This window comes from Aquarana catesbeiana, linkage group LG08 (assembly GCF_042186555.1).
Source record: "Aquarana catesbeiana isolate 2022-GZ linkage group LG08, ASM4218655v1, whole genome shotgun sequence".
Classification (NCBI taxonomy): Eukaryota; Metazoa; Chordata; class Amphibia; order Anura; family Ranidae; genus Aquarana; species Aquarana catesbeiana.
Window position 1 is genome coordinate 268760113 of NC_133331.1, and position 16533 is coordinate 268776645.

A 16533-nucleotide genomic window follows, 5' to 3' on the forward strand; every position below is an offset into this window, starting at 1 on the left:
TTTGTTATAAATACAATATACATTTTTTGCTGAACGCCTAGCATTTTTTTTTTAAATCTGTGGGTGTCTTGCAGTTCACCACAGGAAGGTGTTGAAGTCCAACTCTGGTAAAAAATATTTTGAAAAATTTGGGAAAGGGATGGGGAGATTGTCTACCCTTAGCATGTGGTCATCAGAAGAAAAAGTGAGGGAAAAATCTCTTGGTTGTGGACATGTATTAAAACGTGAATTTCCAACCAATCACTGCTCTACCCAAAACGGAAAATCATATTGATGAAAATGTGCGTTATATATCTAAATACGCGTGCCTTTGGAGAAACCATGTTGTAGCTCTACACACAAACTGCAAAATACATTATACAGTTTTTTCTTTCTCTTGGAAATAAAGAATAAAAAATAAATTGTTGCTCAAGTCACATTTTATTGTGCATTAAAGCACAATAAAGAATTCATGTTCTGTTTATCTGAAACCTCCACTAGAACAGTGAAATATTCTTTGTTATGTAGATTTACAATGTCTCTTTTGTCATTAATTCTCTTTGCACTCTTATAATATGGAAATACATAATGATATACAGTACATGGTATGTTCATTTTTATTTTTTTTAATTGACATTTTTTCATACTACAAAATCAGAAGGCAGTTTTTTTGATTTATACTGCAGAAATGTGATGGCTACATTAGTTCTTTCATTTTAATTTTTTTGTCTTCATCTGGTGATTACATTTTAGTTCTTATGTTTAGATATGTTTCAGCTTTTTTTTTTAATGATGGTCCTATTTAAGACCTCAAAAGCCAAAACATGCCAACAAATGAAAGTGACAAAGGAAGTCATTATTTACCCGCTAGACAGAAAACTCACAGATGATAAGACGTTTAAGTTGACAAGCAATTTCATTCCATTTTCCTGTTCTTTGCAGCTCTAAACAGTGTGTGTCTTGATCATTACTGGGTGCATCAATTTTCCAGTTGGTGTAGGAGATCTCATCACCTGATAGACATTTGTAAGTACCATCTGACTCAAGTTTATTTATTCCAAGAAAAGCAAGGGCATCGAAATGATTGGTGATGGAAAGTACGGCTTCGTTCTCATCAGCATTCTTTGGAGAGGCAATTTGACCTCCCGCATCTGTACACCTTTCTCTAGCATCAGTGAAACTGCCTTGACCACCATCTGAGAGGTAAATTTTGTCACCACTTCTAGCTCTTCCTTTGAAAAATAAAAATGCTGAAATGGAAATAGAAGAGAAAAAAGTTATATCATCACAAGACCTATTATGATGTACAGGTATCTTCACTTAGAGCAAAATATAACATTGTTGTGATGATGGTGGGCTGGTACGTAAAGGATAAGTTCACTTTTGTGAAAAAAATAACAAATGCACATATTTTTGCAGCAATAAATAAGCATTTATTACTTTTTCCATAGAAGCCTGCAGAGCATTGCACCCAAGATCAATGGATTACGGGTGCAATGTCAGGCTGCTGCAGAGAAGCCTTGCAGATTTCTGCCCATACCTCTGTCAGATTGAAAGCTGCAGTGCTTGTGAATGAGCTATGAGGGTGATCATCAGCACCCTTGCAGTTGATTAAGAACTACAAGCCATCTGCTGAGGTGGTGGACTGGACTTGTAGTTTTCTCATTTACAGTAGACTTGTGCACAACTTAAAATTTTGTTTAGTTTTGGTTCGTTGTCATTCGTAAAATACATAATTTCATTCTGTTATATTCGTTATGTTATGTTAATTCGTTTTTGGATAATTTGTTATTTCTGTAGAGTGTTGATATTTGTTATACTGAATCTCGAATCATGTCGCATTCATTCGTTCTATCCGCTATAATTTCTTTCATATTAGTTGAAATTCGATTTTTATGTATGTATGTTGATTTGTTATAATAAATCGTAGTTTGGAAAGTCGTTTGTTTATTGAATCTATTAACACACACAATGACAATATCTCTTCTCCTCTGCTTAAACACAATACAACACCCTTCTCACTCAGTTCTCAGGAATGCACTTTGCCAATAATCCAACCTCCAGCACAAAATTAATCATCTGATTGGACTGTAAGTTTTACTTTGAGTTGACCTTTAGTTTCATTAGATCTTTAACGAATTACCAAATCATGTCGAATTCATTCGCTATAATTTCCTTTGTATCCATTGAAATTCATAATTTTTTTATTCAGACATTCGGATGCATCCAAATGTCTGAAAGATGCAAAATTCGGCCGAATTTCGTTTCGTTACGAAATGGATTGCACATATCTCATTCACAGATCTCTGTAAATAAATGACATGGCTGTGCAGGCCAAGTCCTGTACAGCCGGTCAGTTTTCAAAATGTGACAGTGGGTGTGGGGAGAGGAGCCCATGCCCTCTGTCACAGGGGAAGGGGGTAGTAGGAGCATGTTACATGTTACACCTTAAATATGCATGTAACATATTACATGCATGTAAAAACAAACCTATCCTAAGTCAACCTGTTGCTATCTCCTGGTTTTAGCCAAGACATGGCCTAATGCAAATCCATGCAATATCCCCCTTATTTATTGTCTTTAATTTATAAACTCACAGATCCACTGGAGGATTATGTTCCTCCATTTAACAGAGCATTGCATCTGACATGCAAACTACATTTACCCCTGCCCATATCAAAAGAGCATTTTTGTTTGCACATATTTAATAAAAAAAGCCATGTCCCAACACATTACTATTAAATACTACAATCTGCATACAATTCAAGTTATCCAAACATAAAGAACCCAACGTATTCTTACTAAAAACAAGATATGTCACCATAGGCATGTGCAGGGAGGTGTCGGGTGTGCCTGGGCACACCCTAATCCCCTGACATACTTGTCTACACCTGGATGAGGGGGGCAGCAGGTGACATATAGAACAACCGATGCTCTGCATTTTCCACTCTACAGCCGTTGAACGCCTTCGGGAGGAAGAGGAGGAGAAGCGAGCATTCAGGGGCTGCATGGAGGAAAATGCAGAGCATCGGTTGTTCTATATGCCGCCCCGCTGCCCCTCTCATACAGCCTGGTGCTCTGTTTCCATCGGCTACTGTTCTAGAACTGCTGGCTCCGCCTTCCAGCTCCCCCTGACTCCTTTGTTCTAAGTAACTGCTACAGGACCAACCACCCAGCTTCTCCGCGGCTCTGCCCATTGAATTTACAGCAGCAGACAGATGGGGGCATGGTGTCTGGGGAACTGCAATAGCCAGCTGATCCATTAGAAAGAGCGGAGGAGGTCTCCACTGTATGAGGAATCACATGAAGCCTGGAGGGAACCGGAGACACAGCAAGCATGGAGTCCACACTGAGAGCAAGTGAATGCCACTGATCCCATCCACCCCCCCCACCCAGCACTGCCACCGATCCCATCCATCCCCTCTACCCAGCATTGCCACTGATCCCGTCCATCCCCACACCCAGCACTGCCACCGATCCCATCCATCCCCCCACCCAGCACTGCCACCGATTTCATCAATCCCCCCCACCCAGCACTGCCACCGATCACATCCTTCCCCCACCCAGCATTGCCCCCGATCCCATCCGTCCCCCACCCAGCACTGCCGCCGATCCCATCCCCCCACCACACTGCTGCCATGCCCCCCAGCACTGCTACTGATCATATCTTCCCCACTAAGCACTGCCACCGATCCCATCCATCCCCCCCACCCTGCACTGACACCGATCCCATCCATCCCCCCACCCAGCACTGCCACCGATCCCATCCATCTCCCCACCCAGCATTGCCACCGATCCCATCCATCCCCCTATCCAGCACTGGCAGCGATCCCATCCATCCCCCCACCCAGCACTGCCACCGATCCCATCCCCCTACCACACTGCTGCCATGCCCCCCAGCACTGCTACTCATCATATCTTCCCCACTCAGCACTGCCACTTATCCCATGCCCCCCAGCACTGTCACTGATCTCATGCCCCTCAACACTGCCACTCATCCTATCCCCCAACAGCATTTCTACTGATCCCCCTCTTCCCCTGCCACTCATCCCCCCAGTACTGCCACGAATCCCCCACACCACAACCCCCACCACTTCCACTAATCCCATCAACCAGCAGCACTGCCAAAGATCCCCCCAACCTTGCCCCTCATCCCATTCCCCCCAGTACTGCCACTGATCCCATTACCCCCCCACCACAACCACCATCAACTCCACTAATCCCATCAACTTTCCAACACTGCCACTGATCCCATCCCCTCCAGCACTCCTACTGGTCCTATCAACCCCCTAGCACTGCCACTGATCACCCTCCCTCTCCAGCACTGCCATTGATCACCCTCCCTCTCCAGCACTGCCATTAATCACCCCCTCTCCAGTACTGCCACAGATCACCCCCTCCCCTCTCCAGCACTGCCACTGATCACCCCCACCACCACTGCCAACTGATCCCATCTCCCCCCTCTCTCACCTCCACTTTCTCCCTCTGACATGCTCTGCCATAACATGTAAAATGTATTGAAATATTAAAAACTGTTTTAACACATTTCAAAATGTTTGTTTACATTTATTTAAAAGTGTGTGTCTGTATATATGTATAAGTATATGTCTAATCCAATAGGCTGCGCACGCCTATGTATGTCACCATGGTCCAACTTGGATTCAGTCTCTTGGGTCAAAAAAAAGTCCCTAATAAAACATGTTTGGTACATCAGGCCCTAAAGGTGCCCAATTAGATTTTTTCCAACGATCCCTTATTTCTTCTTACCTGTTTGCAGTTCTTTTAGTTGTCCATTCAATGCTTTGAATTTCCCTTGGAGATCTTCACATACTGAGGAAACAGAATTTGATAATGTTTATTCATTATCAAGGATTCATACTAAGGGCAATGAAGTCTTTTCTATGCCTACTGAAAGAAAATGTGCTCCATGATTTTTATTTAAAGTGGTAGTAAACTCTGATAATTTTACCCCAAATCATCAATATGCAATTTCATGTAGCTGTTTAGTAGCTATGCTCCACATACATTATGCAAATAGAATGTTCTTACTTAAAAAAATGTACTTTTTATGATCGCCTCTGCTTGTACTCAACTTCTACCATTATAACTCATGTCTTCCACGTCTCAGTTGTATTTTATTTCTGCCCTCACTCTTCTTCTGTGGCCATAATCCTGCACGTGTGCATTCGTTCCTGAAGCCAAGCCTCGTTTTCATGTCATACAGACAGGCTCTGTCCTCGGCTCTCCGCTCCAACCCCTGTGACGTAGCAAGTCACATGGGGTTAGGTCAGCTTCTCAGCGCGGGTGTGTCGCGGGATCTCGGGGCTGACGTCAGCCACAGGAAATGACGCAGCCCCGGCATGTACTCAATTTTCCGGCAAGAAGAAGAGCCTGCCGGAAAAATGGGACTAACTGCGCATGTGCCGATTATGTCATTGATTAGAAAAGGACAGATTACACAGAAAGGGATAAGGCTTGATATGGTGGAAATAGCACAGGATGGGTTTACTACCGCTTTAATATAATAATTTGGCTGCTCTTCTTAGATTATCCACCTATCAGCTTATTCCACCAAAAGTCCAGGTCGGGGCGGGGGGGGGGATAATACATTTTCTTAACGGGCCACATGAGAAACTGGAACTGTTGTGGAAGGCCAAACTTAATTCTGCTCAATATAATGTTTGGACCTTGGAAGGTCCGTAAGTATGTAAACATATAGAAAAGAAACACCTGGCACTAGGAATAATAGGTACATCTGCTAATAAAAATAGGTCTCTTTCAGATGGGCGGTTGGCGGAATGGTTAAAAATTGGTACTGAGCCGTGGTTTGACTGGCCCCTGTCTGCCCACCCAAACTGTAAAATAATAGTAGAATGATAGCTGGGGGGAGGTTCAGATGTTCTGACTGGACGTTATATGACAACCCTCAGAACAAGCCGTTCGCAGCGCAGCGATTGGTGGTGCAGTGACACACTGCATCTCTGATCTCGCTAAAGGGCCTATGACATAGGCTCTTTGCCATGTGATCAGCTGTGTCTAATCACAGCTGATTACAATGTAAATAGGAAGTGCCAGTTATCGGCTTTTTTCTGCTGACTCTGACAGCGCCTGAGTAGAGGAGAGCCGATAAGCGGCTTTGCTCATGGGGGGATTTTTACTGATAATCAGTGCAATGATTATCAGTGCAGCACCATCAGCGATGCCTGCCAGTGATGCCAATCAGTGCTGCCTGCCAGTGCCCATCGGTGCCGCCTATCAGTGCCATCTATCAGTGCCTCCTCATCAGTGCTGCCTATCAGTGCCCATCATTGCTGCCTATCAGTGCCCATAAATGCTGCCCATTAGTGCTGCCTATCAGTGCCCCTCAGTGCCGCCTATCAGTGCCTATTACTGCTGCATATTCGTGCCTCCCCATCAGTGCCTATCAGTGCAGCCTCATTAGCGCACATCAGTGAAGGAGAGAAAATACTTATTTACAAAATGTTATAACAGAAACTAAGAACACAATTTTTGGTCTTTTTTTCTTGGTTTAGCAAAAATAAATAAATAAATAAATAAACTCAGTAGTGATTAAATACCACCAAAAGAAAGCTCTATTTGTCTTAAAATTGCGACAGCGCTGAAGGCTGAAAATTGGCCTGGGCAAGAAAGCTGAAAACTGGCCTGGGCAGGAAGGGGGTGAAAGTGCTCTTCATTGAAGTGTGATAGGTTAAATTAGGCTTTGGGGAGGTGATATTATACCTCCTCACCACCTGTCAAATGGCCTCTGAAAAGCACTATGACTGGAAGGAGGGAGCCTGAGATTACTACAGTGGAGATTTCATCAGATCCTAATCTGGAGTAAAGAACAGGTGTACGGCTCCTAGGATTTGCAGCTTGCAGGTGCCAGGAAGAACTTGGCCAGCTACCAGAGCGTCTTGAGATTGTTGGGACGTCTCTTAGGCAATGCTTTCTGATCAGAACCGAGCCTCCCCGCTGTACTGCTCAGCTCCTCAGGTTCTATCCTTCCAGTTCTTGCAGCTCTCCACACAGACATCTGTCAGGGAGCTGACAAGTTTAGAGAGGCATGCTGACATTGGAGGCATCGAGGGGGGCTGGATGTTACCCTGGGGCCATAATTTGCCCCAGGTCTGCTCCAGATCATTATGTGGGTCTGTGTCACAGTACACCTACTGAAGGCCATAAAAATGGCTGTAAAATGGACCATTTTATATTTGACTGACCTGAACCTGTGCTACACCCATACAAGCAAAGTAACAGGTTCACTTAGCTCCCCACCCCCTTCCTTATATTCCCAAAAAATTTGCTCCGGTCAAGAACCAGAGCCAAGTAAATTACCTCGTACATCCAAGTATGGGAAAGCACGTGACTTTCATGATGCAGAACAGGGTGCCCAGTGGTGGTAAATCGCAAGACCCCCAAAGCTGTTATATTGAGGAACAAGTCCTTAAGCACTGTGCAACCAGACCAACAGAGACCTTAAAATGTAACTCCACTTCTGCTGAGTGAAAAAACATTACCCTCTGGATGACCAATGTACTGTACATGGCAAGGGTTGTGACAAACTTGGTTGTAGCTCCTAAAGTAATAGCTGTTAAAGAGTTCCCCTCATTTCCTATCTGATAAAATATTGTCTGCAGAACAAGAAGTGGGGATGAATCTTTATTACAAAAGTCCCAGAAATCCCAAAAGGGATCTCAACCCTTCCCCACTCTATGCAAAATTAATAAAAGAGGTTTTTTTTTTTTTTTAAATCCATTAACAGACCCAAAGAGCCTGGTATGGCCTGGGAGGGGGGAAGGGGGGGGGGGCACACGCTGTTTTTTAAACATTTTTCTATTGCCTGGCAATGCCAACATTCTTTTCTTTACATTCATCGATCAGTGGAAAAGCCCGCTGACAGATGATGACTCACGGTTGTTAAGGACAAAGCAGCTTCCCGGCCCGCTGCTTAACAACCAGCTATTCTTCACACAGAATTCAAATCGATCGTTTTTTCGAACGATTCGAATTCTAATTGTTCTGAAAAGTTGGAATTTTTTAGAAAAGGAATAAACAAAATGAATTTTTTAACGGAATTCATTACTATTCGTTACTATTTCATTTGGAGATTCGGATACATCCAAATCTCTGAATATCCAAAAATTTGTCCGAATTCGGACCGAAACAAATTGAACATGTCTAGTGAACAAGGGTTGAAGGGATTTCCTCTTTAATAGCAGCTTCTACCTAACAGTTATGGCAAAGTGGGGGGGATCAGGTTAGACAGACCCTAAATTGAGTCACACAGGGGAACCCCCTTACACTTTCATCACTTAGAGGGTTTTTTTTGTTTCTCAAATCAAACCGTTGGGCTCTCTCAGCTGTACACAAGCTGCTTCAGTGCACACAGCCAGTGCTGGGCCTTTCCTTTTACAGAATGTCTTACAGAATATATCTTGCATGCTGATCCCTGTATCAGACGTTCAGTTGTAAAATAAAGGAATCATTTTGCAAGGGGATTTTTGTAATAGGTTTCCATAGCAAAATGTTTGAAAAATAATATTAAACATCCATCAAAAAAAATAAAATGAACCCAAATAGGACACAGCATTATAAACTTAGCAGAGGTTTAACCTTTCTTCATACTTCAAAGCTAAGAAAAAAACATTTTGTCCAGAGCTTTACTTTAACCTTAGAAATGATATAATCTAGATATAGTATATCATTTAAAGCAAAAATTCTTGAGCACAATGTTCCATCCTACCTGGATTATTGCAGTTTCCATGTAGTCCTGGTATTCCTGGTGGTCCTGGTAGTCCTGGCATTCCTGGTGGTCCCGGGAGTCCCGGGGGTCCTGCTGCTCCTCGTGGTCCCGGAGGTCCAGGGAATCCAGGAAACCCTGTTTAATTATAGCATACAATTTAGCACAATATGAGAGTGAGGTGACCCTGGGCTTACTTTAAACAAAGTTACATAGTTCCATAATAGGTGAGGCTGAAAAAAGACACAAGTCCATCCTATGTGTGTGATTATATGTCAGTATTACATTGTATATCCCTGTATGTTGCGGTCGTTCAGGTGCTTATCTAATAGTTTTTTGAAACTATTAATGCTCCCCACTGAGACCACCGCCCTTGGAAGGGAATTCCACATCCTTGCCACTCTTACAGTAAAGAACCCTCTATGTAGTTTAAGGTTAAACCTCTTTTATTCTAATTTTAAGTAAACCTTTTTTTTTTCTTACGTTAACCTCTGGATTTACCAGCCCCCCTCCCCCCATTATCCCTCACCCCACTTTAGAGCCCTTTGAAGCACTGATTTAAAAAGATCTGTCTGGGTTCAATCACAGCAAAGGTCCTCTTTGCCAATTTGTGTAAACAGTGATATACTGTATACATATATATATATATATATATATATATATATATATATATATATATATATATATATATATATACTGCATTCGTAAAACGGCAAGGACACACAAAACAATTGTTTGCTACATGCTGTATTTTATTGCAGTGCATCATACTGAATCGCATGGCACTGTTCAGCAGCACAGTGTATCGCACTGCTGTGCATTGCCATGAATAAAGTGTAGTCACATATAGTTTCTACATTAAAAAAAAAAAGGTAGCCATGTGATGTGCTGAATTGGGCACCACACTGTTCCCTATCGCAGTTAGGAAAAGAAAGCTACCAGAGTGGCAGCTGTCTGTTCCTGTGCAAATTCACCCTACTGCATTGCCTGCATTAGGGCCAGTTCACACCACATGCAGTCCAATGCATTTTTTTTCTGGTTTTCAATGGCATAGTTCACACCAGTGCTTGCAGTTCCAGTGCATTCCAGTTCCAGAAAAAAAAGTAGAACATGCTGCATTTTTCCTGCACTGGACTGTACTGGAACGCTGTAAAAAGCATCAAAAACTCACGGGAACGCACCTAAACGCACCAAAAATGCACTGGAACACTCATGTTCTTATTTAAGGTTAAGGGAAAAAAGGGGGGGAGGGGCAAATGCACTGGACTGTACCAAAAATGCATCAAAAAAGCACTGGAATGCATCAAAAACACGCATGCAAAAAAGCATCTGGAGCGCATTTCTATGGTGTGAACTGGCCGTAGGTAAAAAATATTTAGGCATCAGTATTGCCCCCTTACCCACCTTATACTTACCTGAGTTCTCGCTCAATCCAGTGCTGTGTCTGGAGTGGCTCTGTCTTCTCTCCCCACTCTCACAGGACAGACTGAAAGCAGCAGAAGCCATTGGCTCCCACTGCTGTCAGTCAAATTCTGTGATGAGAAACATAGGACGGGGCCAAGCCACGCTGTCTGTGTCTATGAACGCCCACATGAGTGTCCCCAAAGGAAAACGGCTTCCTATGGGGGGCACTCCCTGAAGAGGAGGAGCCAGGAGTGTGCAGCAGTGGGCCCGAGAAGGGGAGGTTTGACAGCACAGGTATGGCATGTTTTTTTATTAAAAAAAAAACTAAAACTTGACTTTACAATCACTTTAAAACATTTTTATATTTTTTGTAAAGATAATAATTTGTTTATATGATATATATTTATATATATATATATACAGTGGGGATGGAAAGTATTCAAACCCCCTTAAATTTTTCACTCTTTGTTATATTGCAGCCATTTGCTAAAATCATTTAAGTTCATTTTTTTTTCCTCATTAATGTACACACAGCACCCCATATTGACAGAAAAACACAGAATTGTTGACATTTTTGCAGATTTATTAAAAAAGGAAAACTGAAATATCACATGGTCCTAAGTATTCAGACCCTTTGCTCAGTATTTAGTAGAAGCACCCTTTTGATCTAATACAGCCATGAGTCTTTTTGGAAAAAATGCAACAAGTTCACACCTGGATTTGGGGATCCTCTGCCATTCCTCCTTGCAGATCCTCTCCAGTTCTGTCAGGTTGGATGGTAAACGTTGGTGGACAGTCATTTTTAGGTCTCTCCAGAGATGCTCAATTGGGTTTAAGTCAGGGCTCTGGCTGGGCCATTCAAGAACAGTCACAGAGTTGTTGTGAAGCCACTCCTTCGTTATTTTAGCTGTGTGCTTAGGGTCATTGTCTTGTTGGAAGGTAAACCTTCGTCCCAGTCTGAGGTCCTGAGCACTCTGGAGAAGGTTTTCGTCCAGGATATCCCTGTACTTGGCCGCATTCATCTTTCCCTCGATTGCAACCAGTCGTCCTGTCCCTGCAGCTGAAAAACACCCCCACAGCATGATGCTACCACCACCATGCTTCATTGTTGGGACTGTATTGGACAGGTGATGAGCAGTGCCTGGTTTTCTCCACACATACCGCTTAGAATTAAGGCCAAAAAGTTCTATCTTGGTCTCATCAGACCAGAGAATCTTATTGCTCACCATCTTGGAGTCCTTCAGGTGTTTTTTTAGCAAACTCCATGCAGGCTTTCATGTGTCTTGCACTGAGGAGAGGCTTCCGTCTGGCTACTCTGCCATAAAGATCCGACTGGTGGAGGGCTGCAGTGATGGTTGACTTTCTAAAACTTTCTCCCATCTCCCGACTGCATCTCTGGAGCTCAGCCACAGTGATCTTTGGGTTCTTCTTTACCTCTCTCACCAAGGCTCTTCTCCCCCGATAGCTCAGTTTGGCCAGACGGCCAAGCGTCTTCCATTTAAGGAATATGGAGGCCACTGTGCTCTTAGGAACCTTAAGTGCAGCAAAAAATTTTTTGTAACCTTGGCCAGATCTGTGCCTTGCCACATTTCTGTCTCTGAGCTCTTCAGGCAGTTTCTTTGACCTCATGATTATCATTTGCTCTGACATGCACTGTGAGCTGTAAGGTTTTATATAGACAGGTGTGTGGCTTTCCTTACCAAGTCCAATCAGTATAATCAAGCACAGCTGGACTCAAATGAAGGTGTAGAACCATCTCAAGGATGATCAATAGAAATGGACAGCACCTGAGTTAAATATATGAGTGTCACAGCAAAGGGTCTGAATACTTAGGACCATGTGATATTTCAGTTTTTCTTTTTTAATAAATCTGCAAAAATGTCAACAATTCTGTGTTTTTCTGTCAATATGGGGTGCTGTGTGAATATTAATGAGGAAAAAAAATGAACTTAAATGATTTTAGCAAATGACTGCAATATAACAAAGAGTGAAAAATGTAAGGGGGTCTGAATACTTCCTGTCCCCACTGTATATATATATATTTATCACATAAACACATTTTTATTCTTATGAAAAATATAACCGATTTTAAAAAGTGAAAATCGATGCAACAAATTTATAAAATTCCCTTTATGATATGAATATTTATACCTCGTTCTCCCTTCTCTTTTTCTGGAGTATCGCTCGGTGTCACTAAAGCCGCATGAAGACAAAGTAGACCGAAACACAACAGAGCTTTCATATTCTACAGAGGAAGAAAAAAAAAATCTTTTATTCAATTTATGCTGATGCCCCCACACCATTATTGAATGAACTTGCCTTTGCTGATCTCAAAAAATACTACTTGTTATGGAAATGTAATAGCAAGAATGTAAAACTAAAATAAAAATATGTGGCGCTATTCCATCAATCAGTAACAGTACAAAGTGTGGTGAAGTGGGCAGAGTATAATCTACCTCGTGTGGTAATATGCCAAACAAAAGTGAATAAAGGCCAAGAGTTGATGCCACCATACAAGAGTAAATCAAGAAAAGCGGATGCAATTCTGCGATAAGAAAATAATAAAAAATATATATATAAAAGCAATTAAATCCAAAGTGACACAGTGCTAGGTGAAATAAAACAGTCACCCCTCAATAGGAAAAAAAAAAAAAAAAAAAAAAAAAAAGAATATCTGCGGATATAAAAAATGACTTCCCAAATGAATACTCACAACCAAAATTCATATAAAAGTGAAAGCAATTAAATGCTAAGTGACTCAGTGCCTAATGAAATAAAACGGTCACCCCTCGTTAGGTGAAAAAAATATTATATCTGTGAGTAAGGAAAAAAAGCCTTCCCAAATAAATTGCTCAAAACCAAAGTTCATACGCAAGTGATGCCAGTGGCTCAAAATTAATCACTAAAAATAAATACTAGTGCTAATAGACAATAAATAAAATCGCTTCTTCTATGTGAGCTAAGAATAAGCAGTGATAAAGTGACATAAAGTGCAGAAAAAATCTTAGAATCAGCAAAAAATATGTGCATGAATTACAAAATAATAAATAGTATTAACCAAATTAAATAATAAAATCATGCCATAATAATAAATGCAATAATTGAGTAATGAGTAGGTATTTAAAATAATCAATAATGATGGGACAGCTAATCCCACATCAGAGATGCTGTCCCAAACGGTGACAATAGTGCAATATAGTCCATACAAAAGTGCAGTAGTGATGGGTGATTTCCACAAAAAGTCTTTAGACACAGTGCAAAAGAAAATGTGCAGTGACTGGTAATTTTTCTTCTATGCACGTTTTAGTGCATCTCCCAGGTGTTTCCCCCAGCCTCTCACCTCCAACAGCGGCCCCCAATGGGCCTAGTAGGGCGGATGGATAATTCTAGGAGAGGATGTGTTTCCTGCAGCGTGTCTTTAAACATCCAGTAGGTCTGTCTCTCTGCAACTCATCCCACAGCTCTCAACACTCTCAGCGGTCCCAACGGTTATTAAGAGCAAAGAAAAGATCTCATGGTGTAGTATTCAAAACCCATTTATTAAAAAACATAGTAACTTACATTGAGATAAACAGCAAACAGTAGATATGAGGGAAGCTTCCGGGTTCGGCCGTCCCCGAGAAGCGTCGGCACCTGACTCCTGCCGACGCTTCTCGGGGACGGCCGAACCCGGAAGCTTCCCTCATATCTACTGTTTGCTGTTTATCTCAATGTAAGTTACTATGTTTTTTAATAAATGGGTTTTGAATACTACACCATGAGATCTTTTCTTTGCTCTTAATAACCGTTGGGACCGCTGAGAGTGTTGAGAGCTGTGGGATGAGTTGCAGAGAGACAGACCTACTGGATGTTTAAAGACACGCTGCAGGAAACACATCCTCTCCTAGAATTATCCATCCGCCCTACTAGGCCCATTGGGGGCCGCTGTTGGAGGTGAGAGGCTGGGGGAAACACCTGGGAGATGCACTAAAACGTGCATAGAAGAAAAATTACCAGTCACTGCACATTTTCTTTTGCACTGTGTCTAAAGACTTTTTGTGGAAATCACCCATCACTACTGCACTTTTGTATGGACTATATTGCACTATTGTCACCGTTTGGGACAGCATCTCTGATGTGGGATTAGCTGTCCCATCATTATTGATTATTTTAAATACCTACTCATTACTCAATTATTGCATTTATTATTATGGCATGATTTTATTATTTAATTTGGTTAATACTATTTATTATTTTGTAATTCATGCACATATTTTTTGCTGATTCTAAGATTTTTTCTGCACTTTATGTCACTTTATCACTGCTTATTCTTAGCTCACATAGAAGAAGCGATTTTATTTATTGTCTATTAGCACTAGTATTTATTTTTAGTGATTAATTTTGAGCCACTGGCATCACTTGCGTATGAACTTTGGTTTTGAGCAATTTATTTGGGAAGGCTTTTTTTCCTTACTCACAGATATAATATTTTTTTCACCTAACGAGGGGTGACCGTTTTATTTCATTAGGCACTGAGTCACTTAGCATTTAATTGCTTTCACTTTTATATGAATTTTGGTTGTGAGTATTCATTTGGGAAGTCATTTTTTATATCCGCAGATATTCTTTTTTTTTTTTTTTTTTTTTTTTTTTCCTATTGAGGGGTGACTGTTTTATTTCACCTAGCACTGTGTCACTTTGGATTTAATTGCTTTTATATATATATTTTTTATTATTTTCTTATCGCAGAATTGCATCCGCTTTTCTTGATTTACTCTTGTATGGTGGCATCAACTCTTGGCCTTTATTCACTTTTGTTTGGCATATTACCACACGAGGTAGATTATACTCTGCCCACTTCACCACACTTTGTACTGTTACTGATTGATGGAATAGCGCCACATATTTTTATTTTAGTTTTTTTGGGGAACTGAGTGAACCTATCTATGTTGGCGGCTCTCCATCGGGTATTTTACCGTCAGTTTTATTAATCCCTTACTCATATTGTGGTTTTGCGCACTGGTTCTTACATATTCAATAGCAAGAATGTGTTCTAAGTCATTGACCAGTTGGGGAGGTTTTTACTTTCCTGGAAACGCACCAGGAAATCTCCCCAATGTGATGGGGAATCCCCTTCTAGTTGTTGGTGAAACAGGTGTCCCTATTGGATGATCTTTGCTGTTTCAGATCTCATACCACGTTATGTCCTGGTGACAATGGCCACCATAGCAAATAGAGTGAATCTCCCGAGCGGAAATACAGTAATAAATCATCGCAGAGGATTTTACTCTTCCTGACTCTATCCAAAACTACAAATAAAGAAAAAAATATTTTCCATTGAATGCAATTTTTTTCATAGAAAATTTAAAAATATACTCACCATCCAAAAACTAGTGAATTGGAAAAAAAAAAAGATCTTAAGTAATTTTGGCAGCTGGACCTACCAATACATAGAAATACATGTATTGAGAAATAGAAGTAAGGTGCTCATTTAAATGGTACTTAATCGTACAATGGTACTCACCAAGGTAGACACAAGAGTCCTGACCAAGGTAGACCCAAGAGACCTGACCAAGGTAGACACGAGAGACCTGGAGAAGATGAAGCAGAAGATCCAAAGTGTTCATCTATATATACTGATATGTTATCTGACTTTGTACATATTTCTACCTGCAAACTAAATAAATCAAACACAGCAAATACAAACTTTGACCGCAAATCTCTCCTGAATAAAAGAATAACTCCAGTAAGCAGACCAGGAGACATAGAAGATCTACAATTATTAAACTTCTGTGTGCATAACCCTTTTTTCAGGATTCATGGTAATACCATAAAGCCAACTTAAGGTTGTGATGACCTTGTTTCAATACCTCCTAAGCTTTGTTCATCTCCATAATAAATGTATAAGGTTACCCTCCACATGGTTACACCGACACACTGTGAATTCTCTCTAAGATCAGTTCTATAAAGAAAGTCAGCTGTAAAATGCACTCTATAAAGGATATAAAGCTGTGCATATGGGAAAGCAAAACCAGTTGCATGTGCTATAGTGCATCTTCTCAGAGCTCCTCGAAGAGAGAAACCAGATCCTCCTCCCATCTGTGTTTGCAGAGGAGTGGAAACTTAAAAGAGAAGTAAAGAATCTTTTCTTTTCAGATTCATACTTACCTTGGTGGATGGAGCATCAGTCCGATGCTGCATCTGTCAACCTGCATCTGTCAACCGGCGCCTCTGCACTGAGAACCAAAATATCGAACACCGCCAACATTGCTCGGTTTTTAGAAATCTGTAGACTGTCAGTCACAGCTCTCTGCTCTGCCCCCTCCTCACTCACTGGAGCGCTGGGCTGTGGGGGAGGCGGGGGTGGCCAGCTCAGGCTCTCAGCGGCTCACTGAAGAGGCTGAGCCGGCTGTCAGTCCAGGCACCTG

General features: G+C 41.5%; 1 protein-coding gene across 1 annotated transcript; it reads right to left on the bottom strand.

The window, feature by feature from the left end:
* Positions 1–401: 401 nt before the first annotated feature.
* On the bottom strand, positions 402–15720 carry LOC141106435 (pulmonary surfactant-associated protein D-like). The gene is made up of 6 exons (XM_073597215.1): positions 15630–15720; positions 15486–15545; positions 12278–12371; positions 8726–8860; positions 4747–4809; positions 402–1229 (listed from the first exon to the last, which is right to left on the bottom strand). Exons 2-6 carry the CDS (start codon positions 15486–15488, stop codon positions 847–849), a joined length of 678 nt encoding a protein of 225 aa, XP_073453316.1. The 5' UTR covers positions 15489–15545; positions 15630–15720; the 3' UTR covers positions 402–846.
* Between the last annotated feature and the right edge of the window lie 813 nt (positions 15721–16533).